This window comes from Belonocnema kinseyi, chromosome 6 (genome assembly GCF_010883055.1).
Source record: "Belonocnema kinseyi isolate 2016_QV_RU_SX_M_011 chromosome 6, B_treatae_v1, whole genome shotgun sequence".
NCBI lineage: Eukaryota > Metazoa > Arthropoda > Insecta > Hymenoptera > Cynipidae > Belonocnema > Belonocnema kinseyi.
The window spans coordinates 114,346,816-114,373,829 of record NC_046662.1 but is presented as its reverse complement, the minus strand read 5'-3'; the positions used below and the strand labels follow the sequence as shown (position 1 = coordinate 114,373,829).

Here is a 27,014-nt window from a genome sequence, read left to right as displayed (position 1 = left end):
ATGAGAATTGAAAGCAAACTGAATGTTAAATCAAAAAGCATGAAAGAGGGAGCTCTTCTTAATATTTTGACACCAAAATCATGTCGATACACGTTACCGACTACGAGTAAAGCCACCCACGCTTTAACTTGACAGACTGTAGACTGTGCGAATTGATAAATTTATGTTTCGAGATGGGAGATGTCCCAGACGATTGAAAAAAAACGATTATCGTACTAATATACAAAAGGAAGGGAGATAAAAGCGACTGCAATAATTACGGAGGGATTAGCTTATTAAGCACCGTAAGTAAAATATATTCAAAAATACTTATTCGTAGGGTAATAAAAATAACAGAAGCAAAGATTTGGGAAGTCCAAAGTGGGTTTATGTCAGGATGGTCATGTACGGATCAAATATTTAGCCTAAGGCAAATAACAGAAAAAAGTTTCAGAGTAAGAAAAAAAGTTTTCTGTGCATTTGTTGACCTAGAAAAAGCTTTTGACAAGGTAGATAGAAGTAAACTTTGGGAAGTCCTGAAAGAGTATGGATTCAATGGATGGCTCCTACAAGCTATAAAAACAATATATACAGGTAGCAAAGCGAGTGTAAGAGTGAATGGGAAACTGAGTGACTGTTTCGATATTATTCAAGGAGTTAGACATGGATGCGCTATGTCTTCATGGTTATTTATATTATTTATGGACAAGTGTTTAAGAATGGTTCTCTTCGACGAAGAGGGTGTGGATCTCGAAACAGTAAGGGTACATGGGTTAGCGTTCGTAGATGATAAGGTTGTTATGGCAGAGTCTATCGAAGACTTACAAAGAATGTTGAATAAACTAGATTCAAGCATGAAGAGCATGGGCCTCAAAATTAACGCAAATAAAACAAAAACTATGGTGTTCGAAGGAAAGAGTAAGAAAACACCATGCAATATGTTATTAAATGATGAGAGAATTGAAAAAGTTGATAAGTTCGTATACCTTGGTAGCTTATTTACTAGGGACGGGAAAAAAGATGAGGAATTAGATAGACGCATAAACGAAGGTAAGAAGGTTATTGGTAGAGCAGGTCCCCTTATCAGAAGTAAAAATATATCAAATAAAGCTAAAATGGCAATACATAATTCTATATTTGTACCGAATGTACTATATGGTAGCGAGACATGCACTTATAAAGAAAAAGATGAAAGTAAAATTAACGCAATTGAGATAAGATTCATGTGCATAATATGCGGGAAAACCCTGATGGACAAAGTAAGTAACGAGATAATTCTAAAAGAATGTGGTGCAGAAAAGACGCTAGTAGAAACATGGGAAAGAAATCGGTTAAGGTGGTTCGGATATGTTGAGAGAATGCCAAATGAACGACTAACGAAACAAGTGTATCAAGGTAAAGTAAATGGCAGCGTGCCGAGAGGTAGACCGCGGAAAGAATGGTTAGAATGTGTGAATGAGACTCTAGTTAGAAGAGACATAAGAAGTCACAGAAATACGAGAGCCTGCATGAAAAAATGCATGGACATAAAAGAAGATAGAGAAGTATGCCAGGACAGGAAGGTATGGCGGCAAATAGTTAATAAAAAGTGTGTCAGTAGAGTGAATGACGCCTGAAACAAAAGACCTTGGCCACTAATGGACCCAAGTGGGGAACCTTACATAACGACTTCGTGAGGTTCTTCGCTTAAGGTGATTGCTAGAGAGATTGATCGACAACCTGGGTCGGAGCAGTGTTGCGAAACGAACGTGTTATTAACTTAAATAAGACGAGAATTCTGGATCAATCTGAAAATTCTCTATCCCTTCCACACACTACTCCTTTCCCCTACCGAGTGAGTCATGCATACCCCGAAAGGGAAATCGCTTAATGGTGTAATAATAAAAAAAATAACTTGACTGATGAATTTCTTGGGACAGAACCGTCGACGTGGCCTAAAAATGAAAGTTTTGTTAAAGGACTTGAATTAGTAAATAAATTGAACTGTTGTAAATGATTCGGCTGAGAGAGGCGTTAAGCTTATGGAAGAGTATAATAAATTATTCACGAAAAACGAACAGAAACAGTATGTGCTTCAGATTGTGAGTGCTTATCGCCGAAAGTTTCCAGATTATAAAAAATAGTCTTTGTCTATGAGTCAAGATTTGTAGTAAAAAATCGCACTTTTCTCGAAAACGGTTGGTCATAGAAGAAAAAGTTGTAAAAAAAATATGTGCACTTTTAATAGATCTACAACTTTTGCATCAACCTTTTTTGCATATAATTAATATTTTGCAAAATAAATAAATAAAATTGATTTTTGGTATGGTTTTGTGATTTTCAAGGGCCGATAAGAACCCTTTTGCTTAGTCCAATTAAACTCAAATTTTACACGCATTATTTCTACATAAAATGGAACCAAAATGGGGGGTAGCGTGAAGAAAAGTCAAGCTTTGAAAATAAGAGCTACCTTAGTATGTACTAATAACATAAGAATGTGTTATTATTTAATGTTCGATTATAAGGTAAGCTCCGCTGGATCGGAACTCGCTATATAGAAATTCGCAAAGGGAAGTCATCTCCACTTGAACACTTCTCGGTAACGGAAGGTCAAACATTAAAAGCCCTAAAAATTTCCAGATATGTTTCTACCAGAAGTTGTAGCTTAGAGTTGCTTCTGCTACCTGCGCGATCGAATGTGGAGACCCGGTCCATCCTGATCCGACGAGTGATACTGTATGACAATGAAACTGGCAACTATTTGATTACTTTCCAGAACATTTCAATTTGACTTACAAAATAAGAAAAAGGTTGACGATTTTCTAAATTATTGAGTAGACATTGGTGACTTATTTCACATCCATTTATTTTATAAAAACTAATTAATACATAGGTTTTTAAACATTCTTGTGTATTGTCGTAGTTTCAAAAATTGGTTCTTCGTCAATGCTTTGATATTGGCTTAGTATGTTTCTCGAGCCAAGTAAGAGCTTGAGCGTTCTCAGGTCCTTGAAGAAGGGGTTTTAAAGTGTTCAGACACTTTGCGTGATAACTGTTGAGGTATTCAATCTGAAAAAAATCCATAATTATGAAATACGTATGAGTGAAAATAGCAAAAAATCAGCAATATCCTGTCGCGAAAAAACTACTGACTACCATTCATGTGAAAAAATTTCATTATAGTATCTGATAGTATTTGACATCTTGTGCACTTATTATTTTAATTAAACATTTTTTAAATAAGAATACCCCTCGTTCTCTGTCTCTTTCTCCTTCTCTTGCTTCATCTTTTTTTTTAATAATCTTACCCCTTAAATTTTAAGATGCTCCACCCTAAAATTTTTATTTGAATAGCAGAAAATTACCTCCATACTTTTTTTTCTTCAAAAATATTTTAGGGCATGCTGAAACCATTTTAAAATTGTATTTTTTTTAACAATAAGTTTTAGCTACAGAATCAATTGAGAAAAATGATTGCAGCTTCTTTGTTTTTATGTAATGAACAGTATTTCACTTTATAGCGAAGAAAACGGCAATTTCCGAATGTTCACACATAACTTTAAAGTCTTGCAGAAGTTTTGCAATCATTATTTGACATATTTTCTGCAGCCCCTTTTCTATTTGGGGATTTGGAGATCTAAAAATATAGTTTTTCCTCAAATTATAAATTTTTGAATATGACTAAAACTAAACTTTTTTGACATTTTTCCCCTATTTTTTAATTTTAATAAAAACCCCGATCAAGCAGAAAATTATTCAAAGCGAAAGACAAACCAAATATTTTTTAATGCACGAAATATAATTTTAATTTTTCAAAATAGGCTTTAGACACCGTGCCTCTATGATTGCATGTATATCCCTATCGATTATTATAATTAGTCAAAATAAGTCGAGATCAAGTTTTTTTTCATTCGAAAGAAATCACGCCGATGAACAACAATTCGTTTATACGATAATCTGCACATCGACCTGTCCAAATGTAAAAATAAAAAAAAGTGGGCCGAACTTTATCATGCATGAAGATGTATGCTCGGAGAAACCATATGAAAAGGTGCTAATAATCCAGACACCAACCCCATTTCCGTTCAAACCCATTTTCGATTCTTATGTAAAATGATCTCCAGAATCCAAAACTATCTAGCACGTCTCTGGCAAATGTGCCGTTTCACTGTAGGGCCAAACCGAAAAAAACCCGGACGAAAGTCAAAATAATGAAAGTTTCTAATGGGCATTTTTCGACCTAGGATTGGCTACAGTACTCCCTAGTGCAGTCGAATTCACTCATCATAAACCCCAACTCGACTACCAGCATGCTGGTGTTAGTTGCAACGTAGCGTTCTTGCGAGCAGACAGTGCTTCGTTGAGAAGACAGAAAAAGAGACGTAGGTGTTTGAATCAGCCAGAATCTTTGGAAATATCAAATCCATTCAAATAAAATGGAATCAACTCCTACAGGTAAGTAAATTATTACAACCACTTATGAAATTGAACTGTATTAAGCAAAAAATTATGAGGATGATAGTAGCGCATGTGATTTTCAATCTAAGGAATTAAAAATATTGGCAGTTTTTAAGTAAAATAGTAAAATATTAAGTATTACTGAGCATTAAAAACTATTAGAGGTTGTAGATTAACGTATTACAAATAAAACATTTAAGTTTCAGCTACCCATTTCTGCCCGCCTGATTTTAATCGAAATTTTTATGAATTCAGAATTCCGAAAAGGTAGCACAAATAATTGGCTTAGATAAGGAACTTATTGTTCACTTCCATGTTATACTACAAGCAATAGCATGCGGTTTTGAAATCGATATTGAAGCTTATGAAAAGTATGCTTTATAAACAGCTCATCAATATGTTGCGCTACACGGTTAGTGTTATATGCCTACTGCTGTACATAAGCTTTTGATGCATGGAAAGGATATAATCCGTAGCTCACTTTTGCCGATTGTTCAACCATCTGAGGAAGCACAGGAGGCTTGTAATAAATTATTTATGGAATTTCGGCTACGCTTCGTAGGAAAACATGATACAGAAAAGACAATGGAAGAGGTTTTTAAGCGATTTTTGGAAATGAGTGACCCATTCACTTCAAATTGTCGGCCTATCGCACAGAAACCATTAAAATCTTTGTCTGAGTCTCATTATGAATAGGAGTTTTGTACTGAACTACAAACCGTGCAATAAGCAAATATTATCATTTTGATTTTCTAATTTACTGAATAATTTTTATTTAACGCGTAACTAATATTTAACTTTTTTGGGTTTAAAATAAAAAATAAAAATTAATAGTAAATGTTGTGTTAATTAAACACCCACACATACCAAGTTTGAACATTTTTATTGTTTTAAATAATGTCCACCATATTGAATTTCAGAATTCCAAGCTTCAGATTCCCAATTAGTGACCCCGAAACCCCACATATACCAATATTGGTCAGAATCCAAATATTTAAAAAAAATTTTGTTCAGCATATTGGATGCGCCATCTTGAATTTTGCCATTCAGAGTTCAGATTCGTGATCAGCGACCCCAAAAGCCCACATATACCAATCTTGTGCAGAATCTAAGTACATTTTAAAAATCGGGTCCACTATATTGGATCCGCCATCTTTGAATTTTGTCATTCTGAGTACAGATTCGTGACCAGCGACTCGAAAACCCCCGAGTCGTCAATTTCAAGACGATTACTTGACTTTTTGGACTTTCGTCCAGTGTTTTCCGGTTTGACCCCACTGTGTACTAACATTAAACATTCAAAATAACCAAATTTTGAAATTTTTTCTTCCTCTTGTTAGAAAAGCTCATGAAAAAAAATATTCGTTTAAGCAATTTTTTGTCACGACGAATATTTAGTTTAAAAAATCAAGTAATTTGTAAAATAATTGGCAACAAATACTTTTGTCAAAAAACAAAAAAATATTTTATGAATGAAAGTCTTAACTAAACAACACATTTTTGTAATGAACACTGATCTTTGTTAGAAGTCATTTTAGCGCGTTGCACCAATTATTCATTTTGCATGGAGCCAATTAGTTTTAGAGAAAAAATTCCTGTAAGAAACCATACTTACCTACTTAACCCATGAACATCTAAACGGACGATTTTTTATGCTTTTTTCAACCGCGATTTTAAATGTGAATCCGATAGTAAAAAAAATTGGGACAAGTCTTATTCGATGTAAAATATTGTGAACCTTCGATACGTGCTGTCAGAATTTTGAGAAAAAACTCATATTAATAAAGTTTTATTTGTTTCTTTAACAAAAAAAACACGACATTTCGCATGACAAAATTTTTTCGTTTCATATTTTTACACAGAAACCGTCGTTGGATTTTTATAATTCGTGAATTTTTTGCGTCCATGAAAGCTAACCTTCAAAATCCATGTATAGATTTTTTCAAATTCAAGATAGCAGCATCCAATATGGCGGCTTAAAGCGAAATTTTTGTTTGCTTATTTAGATATTTCTTTTATTTATTTATTTTTAAAGAATGTTGATGATGCATGTTTATAAAATTTCGTATAGGGGGGTTTTTTGGGTCACTGGTTACGAATTTATTATCAGTTTTCACAAATTCAAGATGGCGGATCCAATATGGCGGTCAAATATGTCAATAATTTTTCATTTACTATGAAAGTGGGTTTACAGGGTTTTTTTTAGGTCGCTGGTAACGAATCCATTATATGTTTTTACTAATGATATTAGATTGTAAGTGTATTATCAATGTCATGTGAAGGGGGTAGCCAGGTTTTAATGATCTTTTTTTGAAGAACGTTTTTTTGTTATTTATTTTTATTTAACATTTACAACTTCTTAGTATGTCGTAAGGCATGTTATTAACTAATGGAAAAGAATTTAATTTTTATTTTTCATTAATATCCGGCCAATTGCTGGGCTATCTGATGACGCTATGTTGAAAAACGGTCGCCATGATTTTTCAACTTTGCATCATCTGAAACACAAAAACCACAATTTTTTGTGAAGAGCACATAAATGGCTATAGCATGAACCTCAATTATGAAAAATATTAATTAATAAACAAATTGTGAAAGTTTTTGTAATTTTTCGTTTTTTGCTCACTTTTTTAAAACATTAACTAGATCAAATTGTTAATAATCATTAATGAGGAATCAAGACCGAGGTTCATGCGAAAGCCAAGTCTTTTCTGAATATTATCAAAAAATTTGAATGAAATCGACCCAGTAGATCGGTTGGAATCGTGGCGAAGAACCCAAAAAAACGCGTTTCGAGATAAACGCGTTTGAAGTTTGAAGTACGAAAAATTGTGCGTTCCGACCGCTCGAGGCTTTTCGAAGTAATTCATTTTTCGGCCACTTCTGATACGCCCTGAGGTCAAAAAGGGTTTTTAACGAGAAAAACTTTTATGTACTACTTACATAAAATTTTTGTGAGGAAAGTTTTTTTACAGACAGAACTGTAACCAAACGAATAAACTGCTGTATTTTATTTATGAAGGGCTGCTATAATTTGCACATGGATAAAAATAATTTTTGAATGAGAAATAAATATAATGTAAAAGATGAAGATTCACATGTAACCTATATGAGTTGCACGAGAAAAATTACTTAGGATAAGTACACAAGTAGTAATTATTCCATTCCCTCCCCCCCACTCTTTGCCTATAGATAAACCCGAAGCCCCTTCCGAAAAAATCGAAGCCCCCCCCCCCCCCCCGAAAAAATCCTGGCTACGCCGCTGGTATGGTATACAATAGTGCATTCAGTGATAAGCTACCCGGAAATTGTAATATACCAGATTAATCGATACTATCAACTAATTTCGACAATTTTGAACGGCATATTCGATCCGCTATGTTGAATTTGTAAAAACAGATAATCGATTCGTAATCAGCGACCTAAAAAAAACCCGTAAATCGAATTTCATAGTCATGAACAATTTTCGAAATTTTTAGCAGCCATATTGGATCCGCCATATTGAATTTGTAAAACTGACGATGGATTCGTAATCATCGGCCCAATAAACCCCTGCATACTGACTTTCATAGAAATTGATCAATTTTCGAAATTGTTGGCCGACAAATTGGATCTGCCATCTTGAATTTGTGAAAACTGATAATAGATTCGTAACCAGTGACCCAAAAAACCCCCCTATACGCAATTTTATAAACATGCATCATCAACATTCTTTAAAAATAAATAAAAGAAATATCTAAATAAGCAAAAAAAAATTTCGCTTTAAGCCGCCATATTGGATGCTGCTATCTTGAATTTGAAAAAATCTATACATGGATTTTGAAGGTTAGCTTTCATGGACGCAAAAAATTCACAAATTATAAAAATTCAACGAACTTTTCTGTGTAAAAATGTGAAATGAAAAATTTTTGACATTCGAAATTTCGTATTTTTTGTTAAATAAATAAATAAAACTTTGTTAATATGACGTTTTTTCAAAATTCTGACAGCACCAATTGCAAGTTCGGAAAATTTTACATCGCATATTACTTGTCTGAATTTTTTTTACGATCAGATTCACATTTAAAATCGCGGTTGAAAAAAGCATAAACAAATCGTCCTTTCAGGTGTTAATGGGTTAAAGAATAAAGTGGAAAGTTATTAAATTTAAGGAAAAAATCTTCGAAAACAAGTGATAATATGGTTCTGGATGCTTGCTTCATTTTTGCTTATAAAACCGACATGGCAAAAATACAAAAAAAATAGTTTGTTTATTTAACAAAGCTCTAACAGAAATGGTTCACCTGCCCCTGATTGCTTCCGGTTCTTAGAGTCCCAAGATAGTGTGAAGGCAATTGAGGTTACACCCGAAACCGCCAGTAAAGCGAGACTCCGGTGTAAATCGAAATTATCGGTAAATTGTTCAAATGTATGCAAATTGGGATAATTGTTTAATTTGATCGCTTTTAAGCTGTCAACATTTGTAAACTTATTCTTTATGTGGCCTAAAATTGTGAATTTGTAATATATAGAACTGTACAATTGTTTAAGTTTTGAGCCACTATCTCTGCTTCTCCGCTTTATTTAATTATTCTTTGAAGAGTTATAACTATCAATTTTTTAAAGTATGACAATAGATCTGAAACTGATACCCAAGGGCGTAGGTACGGTGCAAGGGTTAGGGGCAGACTGAAGCGTTATACCCATAACCGTTGCACAGTGTCTACGCCTTTAGATCTTCAGCGTGCCTGCCGTGTGCGTGCTGACCCCCCGCTTCCAAGTTTACTGTATCACTTAAGGGGTAATGTCACCCTCCTAAAAAATAGATTTGAATAACTGTTTAACAAATAAACGTACAATAGATTAAATGGTATGACTGAATTCATAGTAATGTCCGAAATTTCTCAGATTTTTTCCCCTTATTTTTATTACACACAGAAGCAGAGACATTCGCTAATTTGCCTAAATTCGAAATAAACTGACACCTGACTAATGCTGTGTTATCTTGCAAATGATTAACTTTAGGGGATTAGTGTTCATTACAAAAATGTGTATTTCAGTTGGTAATTTTAAAAGAGTGTTACTTTTTTGTCATTCATAAAATATTTATTCGTTTATTGGTAAGAGTATTTGTTGATACTTATTTTATAGGTTATTTTATTTTTTGCAATAATTATTCGTCGTAGCAAAAAAATCTGTAGAACTGTTGTTTTTCATGTACTTTTCAATAAAGGTAGACAAAATTAAAAAATTTTTTGATTAGGAATGTTTAATTTTTACGTTTATAAAAAAATAACTGATTGCAAATATTTCGAAAACGGCACATTTGCCAGAGTAGCGTTACACATTTTTTTGATTTTGGAATCATTTTACATAAGGATCGACAAAAAATTGAATGGATCTCGTTGATCCGACGGAAATGGGGTTAGCGTCTGAAATACATCTTGTGTGTCCTAAATGAAAAGGTGCTACAGAGTTGAGGGCGCTGATGTCCATAATACAATTTATTTGGGATTTTAAAGCTTCTACAATTCGCCACGCGAGTTTGTACCTTTAGTTACTGACTGAGTACTCAGTTTCTCAGTGAAGCTGATAGAAAAGTCGTTGTAGCGTTAGAGGTAGAAAGACAGTAATTTACCAAAGTAACGTCGAGAACATACCGGTAAGTTACCGTTAGGCTCCCAAGTGATTTTCGAAATTTACCGGCTTATTTTCTTTAATATTTTTTAAATATTAATTAGCATAAATTTTTTAAACGCCCTCCGTAATATAGAACTAAACTATCTACACGAAACTTTGTCACGGTCAAATGCATTGCAGTTTAAGGGGCCTTTTTCAGGCATGATTATTAAAAAGTGGTCCCAATCGAACTTTAATAAAATGCAATGATATTTCCTGGGGTTTCCAGTCAAAAATTACACTGTTTTCGGCTGACTTTCCAGTATTTATAATAAATATTATTTCCAATACTAATCGAGTCAAATGTTACTGCATTTTCAATAAAAGAGTTGACTTTTTAAGCTACATAGTCGAATGTTTGAAAAAGCATTCGACTCTTAAGTCCGAAAAGACGAATGTTGAAGAAAAACGTTTATTTTCACCTAACAATGATGAATTTTCCACCAAATATTTAGTTTAATTTTCAATAAAACAAAATAATATTAATTTTCAACGGAATCATTGAATTTTCAAGTGAAATGATGATTCTTCAAACAAATATAATTTAATTTGAAATCTAAAACAGTTAAATTTTGTTAAAGAATTATTTGTTTTAAAAGAATAAAACATTCATCTAGCATTCAACATTCAAAGTTATATTTTTAACCAAAAAGATACTTTTCTAACCAAAAGATAAATGTTCAAACGAAAAGGCGAATTTTCAACAAATTAGTTGAATTTTCGATTGAAAAAGATGGATTTCTTAACAAATAGTCGAATTTTCAACAAAATAATAAAAAATGTTAACGACATTGTACAATTTTTAGCATACACTGATGCATTCTGGACCAAAAATATAAAAGTTTGTAAATAATTATTTTAAGTGGAAGTTTCTCCAAAACACCTTTTTAAATTGAATGAGAAAATTGGAGCTCTCACTTGAATAAGAACCACCTAAAGGCAAGCTGCTGGTAACACATCATCTGAATAGTGCATTTCGACATGCTGTGCGAGAAGGTGGTTTTATCCTCGTGTGATCGTTTCCGGTCATATGAGGTGAGAAAAGAAAAAACCTCAATTGAGACATAAATAAGGGCCAATCAAAATAAAAACCATATACATTTTTTTGATACACAAAGACGTAAAGAAAAGGCTAATAACTCTAAAATATATCGAGTCTATCATACCGTATTTTTACGTCACACACACACACGTTATAAAAACATCATAAATCGATTCCTGAGTGTCCAAAACATACTTCTGATTTACGACCCATGTGGACAAATGGAGGGGGAACCCGTCAGTTCCCACATGGATTGCCCTCATGCCTTGTGGAAGCCATGAGGGCAATCCAGGCATGGTCCCTTATGGAAACGAAATGCTGATTCATAGGGGCCACGCATGGGCTTCCCTCATGGATCCCTCATGGTTGCCATCATGAAAGCCCTCTTGTTTTTTTTGTCAGTGCTAGCACCTGCACTGGCATATCTCTGGGATGACAACACTACTTTGTACTAGGCTGTCAGTGTTGGGCTAGCTTTGGAGATAGTTACTGACACAGTACTACCACAATAGGAAACTCGCCATGGGCGCAGTACTGCGTCAGTGCTAACTCGTACCGTACTGCTATACACTAACGATATGACAAAAAAGGTGTGAAGAAAGAAATATTAATTGATTGCGAGTATTTTGACTGCAAATATGAATAGTCGTGTTAAGAGTGAATACATATATTATATTTTTTAACATTATATTACAAATAAAATTTCTAACGATACGGGGTATCGAACCTACACATCTCTACCTAAACCTATCGCTTAAAAGTCGGGAGTGCTAACCACTGCGCTAAACCGACAAGTTAAAACTCGGTGAAAAACCATCCTCATAAGCTACAGTCCGCAAAAGATAAAATACCAAATTTTAAGCTCTCTTTTTCTAATTATTTATTATTATCCGACGTTATGTAAATGTAAAATGCACGAAGCGTTAACAGGAATATCAATAAGATAATTATTGAATCAATCATTTATATCGGTTACCATTTTTCTTCGCGTAAGATTTTGTTTTTTCACATTGTAGACTACTTTGCAACTTTTTACAATGACGGGAAATGTAATGTTTTATGAACATTAAAAATTTTTCATAAAAAAGAAACTTAGCATTTTTTTAAAAGCAGGATAAAAGATATACAATATTTACCCTTCCGACTTAGAAATTTTAATCGTTGATCCGTGAGGGCAATCCAGCTGGTCCCTCGCCGGGGACTCTACTAGAACATCCATATGGTGAAAGTTCAAACTTTAGAAAAGAGACATTCAATTTTTAAAATAAAATCATTATTTGTAAGTCTGAACTCATGAAACCTTAAAATTAGTAGTTTTAAAAAAATATTCACCCTTCGAACTTAAAAATTTTAATCGTTGATCTGTAAGGGCAGCCGAGCTGGGTCCCCTGCGGAGGCCCCTATGAAATATTCATATTGTGAGAGTTCGACTTTCAGAAAAGTATAATTCAATTTTTAGAAGAAAATCATTGATTGTAAGACTGAACTCATGAAACCTTAAAATTAGTAGTGTTAAAAAATATTAACCCTTCAAACTTAGAAATTTTAATCGTAGATCCATGAGGGCAACCGAGCTGGGCCCTCGCCGAGGACTCCTATGGCACATCCATATTGTGAGAGTTCCAATTTCAGAAAGAGTCATTCAATTTTTGACCGAAACTCATTGTTTGTAAGTCTGAACTCATGAAACCTTAAAATAAGTAGTTCCAAAAAAATACACCCTCTTTGGGCTTTGAAATTCTAATCGTTGATCCGTGAGGGCAACCGAACTGGGTCCCCTGTGGGGGCACCTATGGAACATTCATATTGTGAAAGTTCGAATTTCAGAAAAGTATAATTCAATTTTTAGAAGAAAATCATCGTTTGTAAGTGTGAACTCATGTAACCTTAAAATTAGAAATTTTATTTGTATATCCGTGAGGGCTACCGAGCTGGGTCTCCTGCGGGGGCCCCTATTAAATATCCAAAAGTGAGAGTTCGAATTTCAGAACAGTGTCATTCAATTTTTGATAGAAAATCATTATTCGTAAGTCTGAGCTCACGAAACCTTCAAATTAGTAGTGTTAAAAAATATTAAGCCTTCGAACTTAGAAATTTTAATTGTTGATCCGTAAGGGCAACCAAGCTGGTTACCCTGCGGGTGCCCCTATGGAATATTCATTTTGTGAGAGTTCGAATTTCAGAAAAGTATAATTCAATTTTTAGATGAAAATCATTGTTTGTAAGTCTGAACTCATGAAACCTTAAAATTGGTAGTGTCAAAAAAATATTCATCCTTTGAACTTAGAAATTTTAATCGTTGATCCGTGAGGGCAACCGTGCTGGGCCCTGGCCGGGGACCCTCATAGAACATTCATATGGTGAAAGTTCGAAGTTCAGAAAAGAGTCATTCAATTATTAACAGACATTCATTATTTGTAAGTCTGAACTCATCAAACCTTAAAATTCGTATAGTCAAACAAATATACCTTCTTTGGGCTTTGAAATTTCAATCGTTGATCCGTGAGGGTAACCGAGCTGAGCCCTCGCCGGGGGTTGCTATGGAACATCCATATTGTGAGAGTTCGAATTTCAGAAAAGAATCATTCAACTTTTAAAAGAAAATCATTATTTGTAAGCCTGAACACATGTAATCTTAAAATTAGTGGTGTCAAAAAAATATACGTCCTTTGTATTTTGAAATTTTAATCGTGGATCCATGATGGCAACCGAGCTGAGTCCTCCGCGGGGGCCTTTATGGAACGTCCATATTGTGTGAGTTCGAATTTCAAAAAAGTGTCATTCAATTGTAACAGAAATGTTACTACAAATTAAGCTCGGGGCAACCCCGCATGTGAAGGGTGCTGGGCCGCCACCGGGACATGGCGGAACCCCCCGAGGGGTCCCGAAGTGGCGGACAACGCGTTTGCCGTCGTCGGGCCGGTCAGTCTTGGCTCGTTCGCTCAGCCGAAAACCGATTAGTAAGAGTGAGTGCTCTCGTTACCGTCGGACCGACTTATGGAGAAACCGCTATTCCATGTTGTTCCGACGCCTTATGACTCCTGCCTTCACCTTCGTCGGTGCTGCTTATCATCTCCTAGGACCCTCACCCGGATCACCTCGCTGCCTCGTAGTGGGCTTCTACGAATACCTGCAGCGTGGATCGGTAACTCGCGTCCGTGACTGTAAGTGGTGAATAAACTGCTCATTACATTTACCCCGCGTCTCTTATTTCGTGTTTAACCCTTTTCTTTTGGCATCCACCTCCTCCTCCCTTCCTTGGTGCGCTAACCCGCTTTACAATTTTTGACAGAAAATCATTATTTGTAAGTCTGAACTCATGTAACCTTTAAATGAGTAGTGTGAAAAAAATATTCACTCTTCGAACTCAGAAATTTTAATCGTTGATCCGTGAGGGCAACCGAGTTGGGTCCTTGCCGGGAATCCTCATAGAACATCCATATTGCGCGAGTTCGAATTTCAGAAAAGAGTCATCCAATTTTTGATAGGAATTCATTGTTTGTAAGTCTGAACTAATGAAATCTTAAAATTAGTAGTGTCGAAAGAATATACGTCCTTTGGACTTTGAAATTTTAATCGTAGATCCGTGAGGGCAACCGAGCTGGGTCCTCGCCGGGGACCCTCATAGAAAATCCATATGGTGAACATTCGAATTTCACAAAAGAGTCATTTAATTTTTTACAGAAAATCATTATTTGTAAGTCTGAACTCATGAAACCTTAAAATGAGTTGTGTTAAAAAATCCTTCAAAATTAGAAATTTTAATCGTAGATCCGTGAGGGCAACCGATCCAGGTCCCCTGCGAGGGCCCATATGGAACATAGTCCTTTGGACTTTCAAATTTTAATCGTTGATCCGTGAGGGCAACCGAGCTGGACCCTCATCGGGGATCCTCATAGAACATCCATATGGTGAGGAGCTGTTGGCGGTAGTTTTCGACCTAGTCTTTCTTTACTTCGGCTCTTAGAAGTGAGGTATCTAAATGGAGTAATGCATTTTCCTCACTTCTAAGGATAAGTATCAGTCCAAGTGTCTCGGTCACCTTTCCCGCAGCTTTGTGAAGGAACGCTACTTTGCCAATTATCTCATGATTCCTGACCATTTTAATGCATATGCATGATCTTACGCGTGGCAATGTATAGGGTCGTGAGCTCATTTTTCGCCTAGAGAACTAACCCAAGTGAGTAGATTAGAACTAGTAGCGCAAACATTTTAGTCGCAGAAATCTTGTTTAACGCCGCCATAATGGAGAATCTTCCGTATTCTCCTACTTGTGCCAGATAACACCCATATTTTGTAAACAATATGCTACTTGATTGTCAAAAGCTTCGCATAGATCAGTATGTGATGGTAGCCTGCTTTCCGTGGTTGACGGCTCTATTTCGCAAGGACTGATGCTAAATCTGCTGAAGTTCTGGGTTTCTCTGGCACCTCAGAATGTGGTAACGTAGCAGTCTTGCAAGTCATCCTTAAGTTAACTCGTCCACTCAATGTAGAGGTTTTACCGGTTCGTCGTCGTGTTTCATGTTCTTTGTCAGTATTCCAGAGTCACAGTTACAAGACACCTGACCCAGCTGTCACTCAGCTTTTAGCACGGTTGTTCCGTCTCCGCTTGGGGTCTTTTCCTTCGGGATCAGCCCTGGATAAGTGTATTTGAAGATAATTTTCCTAACAATATTCAGCAGGTACTCTTGGTTTGAGAACGCACAGTCGAAGCATTTGTACAAAAAATTCTTTAGAACAACTGGATTCTACTTTTTTCTCATTGGTTTTTATCTCATCAAAACAATATTCTTGCGAGGATATAATTCTGCACAAAAATTAATTATTGTTCAAATATAAGTTTTTAGATCAATATTGCACAGTTTGAGGTTAGAAAACACATCGCCTCTATTCACATAAAAATAACAAAAAGTATGTTAATAATATATAACACTATTTTTCACAGAAGAAAAAAAATACATAGGCTAAAGTAAACTTCGCAACAAAATATAACTGAACTGAGAGAACTATTCTAAGTGCCACGTTGCATCATTTCAGAAAACTTTTTTCTTCGTGAACCTGACAAAGTTTAAATCCGATGAAATCTTATGACTAGATAAAACGCAGTGAATACACAACCTGGTCATACGTCGCAGTTGGTCACCCACCCGAATGCTATTTACGCCCCAAATGAATTGACAAATGAACTCTTCCCGAGTCTAGATTCACTGCGCAGCTAATGCCGCCGGCAATAGTTCTTGTAATAAATATATTTAAAATATTTATACCGGAAAAGAAAAAAATATGGAATATCGAAATACACAAAAAAATGACTTTTACAGTTTAAAGATTTGTACAGTATTTGAAAGTATATTTTTAGCTATAATTTACACGAAACCAAATTTTGCACACAAAAATAATACAACCACAATAAGAAATGACAACAGAATGAAAGTATTACAAACAAAATCTTTTAATTCTATTATTATTTTTACATATAATTTATATCATAATATCCTGTTGTCTAAGGAGTGACTCCTATTCTCAATTGTAATTAGTCTTATTTTTAGCGATTAAACATTTAATGAAATTGCTACTATTATCGAAATTATGAACATTCCCCTTAAAAAATATCCAATCAATTTTCGGATGCATTCTAACTGAAATTATTGATGCTGAGAAGAACTGCGTGCTTTCCAAGGGCAAAAAACTGATTCTAAAAAAAATGAGTACATTTTTTTCGGCTAGGCTACACAAGTCTACCAACGCCAGTGGTAATTCAAACAGCTACTTATTTTGGACCAACCTAGTGTACACCAGGTTTCGAGAAAGGTTAACTCCTCAGGTAACTCTTCAAACACTAAACATATTTTAGTACTTTTTTATGTTGCAAGTTAAACTTACCTCTGCGTCACTAAGCAGATCAATGTCCAATAAACTGCTTTGAATCGGAACTAATGTTACAGTTTCAAACGTAAGGTAGCCTCGATTGTTAAAATTGTACTTTGTGTCTGCTTTTACTATAAGTTCTATATTCTCCAGTCGAATGCCAAACTTTCCATTTTCGTAAAACCCAGGTTCTAAAAGATAAAACGAATTTCGATAAAATAAGTGAACGGTGTCAAGACAGAACAATGTAAGTGACAGGGACAAATATTTTCAGGAAAGCAAAACATAACGCTTCTTTATACTACGTAAGAACTGATACTTTGCATGTCTATTTAAGAACCGCAAAATGCTAAATACACCACGAAGTTATTTTTGTCAAATAAAAAATATACTTCTTCAAGCCAATCGACGCTGTCAGTGATCCCAACTTTGGCATGAAGAAGTACTGTGCTTGCACTAGCGCCCTTAAGTGGAACACGAAGCAACAACTCGTTATCATGGCAATATTATGCCGCGCCGTGTTCCTTTTACGCATAGATAACGCAAATGTATTACCTCCACACGCCAAGATTAGGATCACTGGATGTAGCGTCCAGTCACGGATATACATTGACTGTGTTGCAAAGTGTCAATCTGAGTTTTAGATGGCACCACGTAACGGTTTATTCAATGACATACTCACGAAAGAGCATCATTTTTTCCCGCTTTTCTGCGTACTTTTTCCCCCTTCCTAGGAAACTTTTCTTCCCTAGTAGGAAAAACATGCTATTTTTTAACGCTCACGTCAACGATTGAGAAACAGCTCATTGTGACGACTATTTTTAGACGCAAAAAGTCTTCTTTTTCGCGTAGGTGTTGGACCATTATTTTTAATGACTACGTGACTTATAAACTAGTAGATGCTTTTCTTCTGTCGGGGGGCTCTGCCCTCCGACCCCCCGTCACCACAAACGCTTGTTACGCACTTATGAAAACAATAGTATGAGTAACTAGCACTCGTAGCACAATACACTATATAAAAATTCGAATAAAGACAATATAAAAAAGACTCGTGAGTTCTGGAGTTCTGGGACTGAAAACTTTAACAGCTCGCAAAAACTTCAAGATATTGCTTAAATTGTATGAAACTTAACATAGTGAGTTTTTTGTAGTATCTGATTTTTAATTATTTGTCACAATTTCGGGATTGAAAATCATTTAAAATTATTTTTCAAAATTTTCAATTTTTATTTTCGAAGTTTTTTTCAACTCTGCGTTAACAGCTCTTTATAATATTTATATTTCAAGGATTTTCACTTGAATTTCAAACATATTTTTTCTTTTACTTTTGTAGGATTAAGAAAAACCTTTCATACCTTACAGCATTGATAAAAACATAAAGCGGTGGTGAAAAGTCGGCCTATAGACACTTAGTAAATTTGCTAAGGATAAAAATGCTAATTTTAAGAATAAACAGATAACAGAATTATTATTTATTTTCTGTATTTTTAGAAATTATCTACATAACGTTTAAAGAAAGTCGGATATTGAAATAAGAAATTTTGGAATTCTTCAGTAAGTTCTCTTTGAAAAATTTTGGTTATTGGGTTATTTTATAACTATACGCTAGTTCGGACTGGAAACTTCAGCAAGCGATTCAGAAGGCGAATCATATAAATACCTGGGTGTTATTATATCTAAGGGTATTCAGCATACGGCAGTTCAGAAAAGCCTAACGGCTGCCTTCACTACAAGCCTCAGATTTATTCTGAAGAGTTGTTTTAAGCCGGCAAACAAGATCAGGACAATCAACACATATGCCATCTCTGTCCTCATGTACTCCTTCGGCCTCATCAAATGGTTTAACACCGACTTGGTACGATTAAAAAGAATCATCTATGTAGAAATGACGAAGCACTGAATGCATCAGATTAATTCGGAAATAATTGCGCTTTAAAAGTCGCGCGTGTCTTTTGACGCGCAGCATTAAAAGACAAACTCCAATCTACACCATGCTCCTAATTCTGTTCCGATAACATCATTGCAAAAGATTTCAAACATTGGAATAAATTAACTTATAGCATCATCATCTCATCAGTCACTTGGCTTAGTACGTGGCCATTATAAAAAACAGGTTCACATGACAAGTTAAAAACAAAAAATAAGTAACTAAAACTATAATAAAGAGTCTCGGTGGCTCAGTTGGTTAGTCGTCCGGACTTGGCTGGAACCTAGTCCGTGAATATTGGGGAAAAACAGGCTTTAACTATATGTCAGACTAAGCACACTGCTCTAATCAGATCACTTAATTGGATTACATAAATGCGCTCAAAATTGATTATATATACTAGGAGAGGTCCGTGCAGATTATTAAAATAATAAAACAAAATAAAAAGCCAACTCTAACAAAAATTGTCTGTCAAATATTGGACAGTAAATATATTGAGATTCAGATATTAACATAATGATGGTCACGAAAGTTTCTTCTAGTGCGACAGGTGTTTAGTAAAACCGCCTTCTGAGCTGCTGCAAATACCCTACTGACTGACCCGACTTCACATTCCTCGAAATGGCCTTTACTTTATGCCTTAAGTCACTATACTTGTGGATCTTCGATGTATAGGTTGACTGCAAATTCCGGTTAAGTAAACAAGCAATGTCGATGATGTAGAGTTCCACCTTTTTTCTCGCATCACGATGTCAGGTCGATTGGCCGGGATGTAATGATCCGTTTGTATTGTAACATCCCAATAGAAGATGTAATCTTCTCTTTCGAAAACGGGCACGGGAATGTATCTATAAAAAGGCATCCATTCTTTTAAGAGTCCTAGGTTTAGGGCAAGTTGTTTATGTGTAATGTCCGCTTCATCATTATGTCTGTGCGTATATTCTCTCTGAGCTATTACGCGACAGCCATTAATAATGTGCTCGATGGATTCGTTCGTATCTCTACATAATCGGCACTACTCAACCACATCTTGATGTAACGCGTGTTTTCGATCATTCCTGATACTGACACCTTGTCCTGTATCGCAATGACGAATCCTCTTCTGCCTTTATTTTACCCCCTATATGTCGTGGTCGAAATACTCTTTCTATCTCTGAATTTTAGTGGTGCATTCGGTGCTTCGTCATTTCTACGTGGACGATTTTGTTTAACTTTCCAAGGTCGGTGTTAGACCATTTGATGAATCCGACAGAGTACGTGAGGACAGGGATGGCATACGTGTTTATTTCCCTGATTTTGTTTGCCGAGTTGAAAAAAATATTTATAATCAATCTGAGATTCGTAGTGATGTCAGGCGTTAGGCTTGTCTTTATTATCGTATGTTGAATAGCCTTAGATTCAAATATACCCAGATATTTATATGATTCGCCTGCAGCGATTGCACTGTTCTGCAATTGTCTAGTCCGAATTTTATGTGGATATCATTGGAAAACTGCTTCATTACATCGGTCAGCTGCTGCAGTTTCTGGATTGAACTAGCGTAAAGCTCAGTTCATCCATGTACTGAACCCATGAAACATGTGGTTTAGTGTTTTGCTTAATGAGTTCAACGCTAAACAGAACCATAGTGCACTAAAGGAGTCTTCTTGAACTATACCCGTCGCAATGCGTATTCATCTAGTTATCCTTGGTTGTCCAAGATCAAAATACTTGATTCTTGTACCCCAGAGCCTCATCACATGACTTAGAAAGTCAATAATGCGTGGGAAGATTTTGTAAAGTTTTGAGACTTCAAGCAAATAGTCATGCGGCATGGAAGGAAGCGCTCGCTTGTAGTCAATGTATGACATGTGTGAGTTCTTAGAGGATTACGAGCTTGAGAAATGGCATCAGCGTCTACAGTAACATCTTTAAGGATGAAATTCTCGTCGCAATGTGAATATACCTTCTCTGCAATGATATATGTAAGACATTTATAAATTGTTGAAAGACAGGCTAGGAGTCGAAATTCAGATGGATTTTCAGCGTCTGGTTGTTTAGAACATATACGTAGAACCGTGGAGGATAAAGTCCGGCGTCAGAGTTGGGTTTTCAATAATAGTATTCTCAAAACACCTCGCCAACTCAAGATGCACACTCATGAGGTACTTGTACCAAAATTTGTGCACCATGTCCGGACCTGGAGCTTTTTAGTTACTTGCCTTTTCCAAAACCACTGAAAAATCCAGAGCTATTGCTTGCCCTTGCTTTCCCCAGTCTGAACCACGGAGTGTCCAAATTGCATCTGTTCATTTGTCCTCAAACACCCTACCAGTAGTTAGTCATATCTTCCAATTGAGGGACTTCGGTGTCTTGCTTGCACCTTACTTTGATGACATCATTATCCAACCTGATCTTCCATGGAGGATCTCGATCCCTTGCTGGGACAAAAACTGCATTTGTAGGCCCAGTTTTCCGGCCCAACGTTCTAATGGTTGCCATAGCTGCACAGTATACAAGTGTTTGCACCTCTAACGCAGTTTGTGCTAAGTTCAAATACGTAGGTAAAACATTGCTGTCGAGATGTGCTATTAGAGGACGCAGATCATTTGTGATGTTCGTTTTGGGCAGAGAATGCCTTAGTGTTGGTTCTACATATCTGAACTCTAGTAAAGCATGGCCAAATTACCTTTGCAGGTGCTGTAGTTTTTCTGGGATTTCGCTATCCACATCATGGTAATTAATATCCGGATGTGGTTCTAATAAATCCGGTACATGATGTTCATTGTCCCTAGTACCTATGCCTTTAGCGGAAAAACATCAATTTCCCTTGCTTGACCGTATGACGCGGTTTCCTCTAACTGATGTCCATTGTCGTCGTTTTTCCACGCCATATCAACCGTATGTAAATTCTCCATTGCTCGGTCTTCTGTGACGTGTAGATTAGTCTGTATGTCCTTTACCTTAGCGATAACTTTCTGTAAATTATGGTACTTTGCATCAAATTTCGTTCCTAAATTGTATCCTTTTTCGATTTTCGTTTTAAACTTCGCACTTTCGTAATAGACGCACCAATTACTCTTTCATTGTGGTATCCCACTTGATACTCTCCCACGGTATTTCTGTCGAGGCGGTTGGCTGCAAATAGCTAACGCTAGCCAACGCATTCTCAGCAGACACAGTTGATGTTCCACTGATTACCATTTCTTGCAGGTGTTCTTGCTGACCAGCTGTTTGATTAGTGAGATCTGCCTGACCCTCTCGCAGCTCACCATCGCCCCGACTATGATGTATAAACGAGTTCACCCGAGTAAAAGTTTTTAATAAAATAATAATAATAATAAATACCCCTACCAAAGGTGTTCTCCTTACTGAAGGTGTTCTGGCGTTGGTGTCACGGCAGGGCTTGAGCTTCCCTTTCATGACTTTGACTGCTATCTTGGCGGTAGCATTGCTACTAAAAGGGTTCTCAGTCCAGATAGGCTGATAGTGAAGAGGAGAGGGACTAAGAAGAACATCAAAACACATAAATTAAAAATGGAGAGTATATTCAAGATTTTGAAACTCTTATCGCTTCTCGAGGAACGTCAGGGCGCCCCTGGAGCCACAGCTGGGGCCACAACATGCGGGACGGTGACGATGGGGAGCTGCGAGATGGTCAGGCTGATCTCACTAATCAAACAGCTGGCCAGCAAGAACATCTGCGACAAAAGGTAAGAAGTGGAAATCAACTGTGCTTATAACTGTGTTTATTTTTTGGCAGCCAAATGTGAACAAATTGTGAGAAGATGTGGACAACGAGGACTGGATTGAAGCTGAAGGCATAGGTACTAGGGATAAGGAACATCATGTAACGGATCCATTAGAACCACATCCGGCTATTAATAACCATGATGTGGATAGCGAAATCCAAGACAAAACTACAGCCTGCACTAATAGAACACCGCAACACCACGGTTTTACCTACGTATTTGAACGTAACACAAACTGTGTTATAGAATCAAACGCTTGTATACTGTGCAGCTGTGGCAACCGTTAGAACACTCGGCACATCGAGACATTAACACCAGAAATATTGTATAAGATTATGGACTGCCAAAGACAGAGACTTGATGTTCTTACTGCCACACTGCGTTGGTAAAAGAGAAGTAGTGCACGAAGGCAGAAAAATCGATACTTTCAGAAAGATGAAATAAGGTTCTATCGTGAACTGAGTGTAAAGAAAAATAACCAGCAAGACACCCAAGTCCCTCAATTGGAAGATATGGCTAACTACTGGTAGGGTATTTGAGGAAAAATGAACAGATGCAATTTGGACTCTGCGTGGTTTAAACTGGAGAAAGTAAGGGCAAGCAATAGCCCGGAAATAACGCCAGGCTTTATGTTCCAGGGTACTAGGTGTATTTTACGTAAAAACCAGATGCTCAAATTCCATCTGAATTTCGGCCGATAGCCTGTCTTCCAACAATTTATAAATGTCTTACAACTATCACTGCAAATAAGGTATATTTTCATTGCGACGAGAATAACATCCTTACAGAAGCACAAAAAGGGTGTCGTAAAAACACGCGAGGCTGTAAACATCTAGTCACTATAGACGCTGTTGCCATGGATGAAGCTCGTCAACATCGAAGGAACTTACATATTGCATAAATTGACTACAAGCAAGCGTTTTCTTCCGTACCGCATGGCTATTAGCTTGAAGTCTTAAAACTTTACTAAATTTGCCCACGCATTATTGACTTTTTGAGTCAGGCGGTGAGGCTTTGGGGTGCGGTAATCAGGTATTTTGACCATGGGCAACCAAGGATAAATATATCAATACGCTTTACGACGAGTATATTTCAAGTAGACTCCTTCAGTACACTATGGTTCTGTTTAGCGTTGAACCCCTTGAGAAAAACACTAAACAACATGTCTCATGGGTACAGAATTTATGATAATAAGAATGGTCATCAAGTGACCCATCTTCTGTACGTGGATGACCTGAAGCTGTACGCTAGTTCAGCCCAGAAACTGCAGCAGGTGATCGATGTCATAAAGCAGTTTTCCAATGATATCCACATGGAACTCGGACTAGACAAATGCAGAACAGTGAATTTAGTCAGAAAGGAATTAGGGATCGCAGAGTTAGAGAACGAGTTCGAAAATGACATCGAGGCAAATGCTGCAGGCGAATCATATAAATATCTAGATATTCTTAAATCGAAGGGTATTCAGCATACGATAGTTAAGACAAGCCTAACGATTGCCGTCCTGCGAGACTCAGATTGATTATGAAGAGTTTTCTCAACTCAGCAAACAAAATCAGGGCAATTAGCACATATGCTATCCCTGTCCACACGTAGTCCTTCGGGGTCATCAAATGGTCCAACACCGACGTTGAAAAGTTAAACAGAATCGTCCGCGTAGAAATGAAAAGGCACCAAATGCATCACAAAAATTCAGCGATGGAAAGGGTAGCTTTATCACGAAATATAGCAGGTAGGGGCATTGTAAATGTAAAAAAAAATGCTGTAAGTTAGAAGTAATACAGATGCGAGACTATTTGAATAGCAAACGAAATGTTGCGCATTACAGCACCATCTGTAAAGCGGATCTTGACTACATGCCCTTGAATTTATTCTCAGGTGGGACTTTGAATATCAGAGCAGAAACCGTAGATGAATTAGAAATACAATGGAGACAGAGCAGCCCAAAACGTGAGATTAACATGAAGTGGATAGTGAGTCATCCAATATTTGGCTGAGAAAGGGTGTTCTGTATCCAGAAACGGAAGGATTCATCATTGCGATACAGGATGAGGTTATCAGCACTAGAAATAATCACAAACACGTGTTACATCAAGACGTGGTTGACCGGTGACGATTATGTAGATATACCAACGAATCCATCGAGCACATTATTGATGGCTATCGCGTGATGGCTCAGAGAGAATATACGCACATACATAATAGTGTAGCGGGCATTATACACCAACGACTTGCCCTAAGCGTAGCACTCTTAAAAGAATGGATGCCTTTCTATAGATACATTCTAATGCCCGTTTTAGAAAGCGAAGATTACATCTTATATTGGGATGTCACTATCCAAACGGACCACTACATCCAGGCCAATTGACCTGACATCGTAATTTGAGAAAAAAAGGTGGACGAGTCTACATCATCGACATTGCTTGTCCACTTTACCGAAACTTGCAGCCAACCTATACAAGCAAGATCCAAAAGTGCAGCGAGGTAAGATATAAAGTATAGAACATATGGAAGAATGTGAATCATGCATCTATTCATCCCATTGTGATTTGGGCTTCAGGCCATGTGCATGTAAGATAAACACAATATCTTAAGCATTTAGGAGTCAGTAGGGTATTAGCAGCAGCTCAGAAGGCGGTTTTATAAAACATCTGTCGCATTCAAAGAAATTTTCTTGGCCATCAGGAAGCGAGGGACTAAAGACCCGTGAAGCGGCAGATGGCTGCTCTGAGAAAGCAATCAGAGGTTACTGTTGTCGCCTCCAACGCTCACGGCCGCTCGTAATTATATACCTACAACATCAGCGCAGGAGGTTTCAAGCATCGTATTTGATTGACTTATAAAATTCTAATCTCGTTAGTCACTTGACATAGTTCGTGGCTATGATGCATAACCGGTTTCACCCGAGTAAAAGTTTTGAAAAATAAAATAATAAATAAGCCAATAATAACAATAATACTAATGGATCTATTATTTTTATTGGTAAGAAGTGTTAATGAGGAAGGAAACAACATAGGGATCATTTTCCAAGTGCTCAGTGCAATTGTCTTTTTCTGCTTGAGAAATTGAGAAATTACTATAGTCAATTATACGGTTTTGAAAGAGTATAAATTTTCCCCTAACATTCGAATGAATGTTGATAAGGAGTGTGGTTAGCGATAACGGAGAGGTAAACACAAATTCAACAATATGCGATCATTAAGAAAATGCCAAAAACAGACAACGCCGACAGAAAATGCCAACAGAAGACAGAAAGACCTAACAAAAAGAATAATATATTTTTTTATTGAAGATTAGCGAGCGAGATAATGGTTTAGAGGGACTTTTAATTCATTTTATCAAAAGCTCGCTAGAGTTAGACATCGAGCAATCAGATATCAATTTTGCAAGAAGAGTGAAGAAACACAACAATCATAGTGGCAACAAGGCAGTTCTGTTTTTTCTAGCTACTAAAAAGAAAAATTCCGAGATTCTAAAAAGAAAGAACATCCTTAAAGGAATCACGGCTTTGATCGAAAACGACTACGATAAAACCTCTCTAGCTAACAGGAGGCCATCAGTTCCACTATATAAAGAATCAAAATATCTGGAAATAAATGTTCAATTAAGGGATGATTTCATGACGACTGAGCGAAAGTGCTGCGAGCTAAATAAATGTAAATGTTTCCTAAAAGATGTACGCTCCTCGAAAAATAGAAGTCGGAATAGCGTTGATAACATGGGTCTAAGCGAAGAAAAAACACCTCTGAACAAGACATGTCCTGACAAAAAAGTAAATACAAAACGAGGATGGATAAAGTTGAGGGGCTAAACTTGGAGAAATTTATTTTTCGAACGGAAGCAGGATCAAAAGATGATAAGGCAGATAAATCAAACACTTCGCCAACATTTTCCGCAAATAAACAAAACTTGGCATAGAACTTCTACCCCATATCAGATTTTATTCTGGAATATCGAAATATTTGAAAGTGTGATGAACTTGGACCGGAAATAAGAAGATCATCTTCTGGGCTACGCCTTATTAGGATTCGCCGAAACGTGGTTATGGAAATCTTGAAAAAAAATACAAGCTTTCTTGCAGATTACACAGGCCCACAAAAAAAACAAAAGTGTCTGTGCAATTGACCAGACCTATATATTCTTATGTATTTTTCGACGCTGAATCCGAATTTGCAATAAAAAAGTAGGGTCCAGCTACTTTTTTATGGGGTTTTGCTCGAAAAACCTCATTTTTTACGGTTTTTTTCATGGTTTTTTTTTTAAATAAAAAAAAATAAATAAAATTTTTATTTTTTGACTTCAGAATCGAATTCTACGGGAAAAAATACATCGAAAACCATGTTTTGATTTTTTTTTACAAAAATTTCAA

The 27,014-nt window shown here is 36.4% G+C and overlaps 1 protein-coding gene across 1 annotated transcript; it reads right to left on the bottom strand.

Moving 5' to 3' along the window:
• Window positions 1-2,803: 2,803 nt before the first annotated feature.
• LOC117175562 (probable Xaa-Pro aminopeptidase P) lies at window positions 2,804-21,625 on the bottom strand. The gene is made up of 6 exons (XM_033365271.1): window positions 21,583-21,625; window positions 20,787-20,864; window positions 17,003-17,178; window positions 13,585-13,654; window positions 12,253-12,322; window positions 2,804-3,027 (listed from the first exon to the last, which is right to left on the bottom strand). The coding sequence occupies exons 1-6, from the start codon at window positions 21,623-21,625 to the stop codon at window positions 2,991-2,993; spliced, it is 474 nt and encodes a 157-aa protein (XP_033221162.1). The 3' UTR covers window positions 2,804-2,990.
• Between the last annotated feature and the right edge of the window lie 5,389 nt (window positions 21,626-27,014).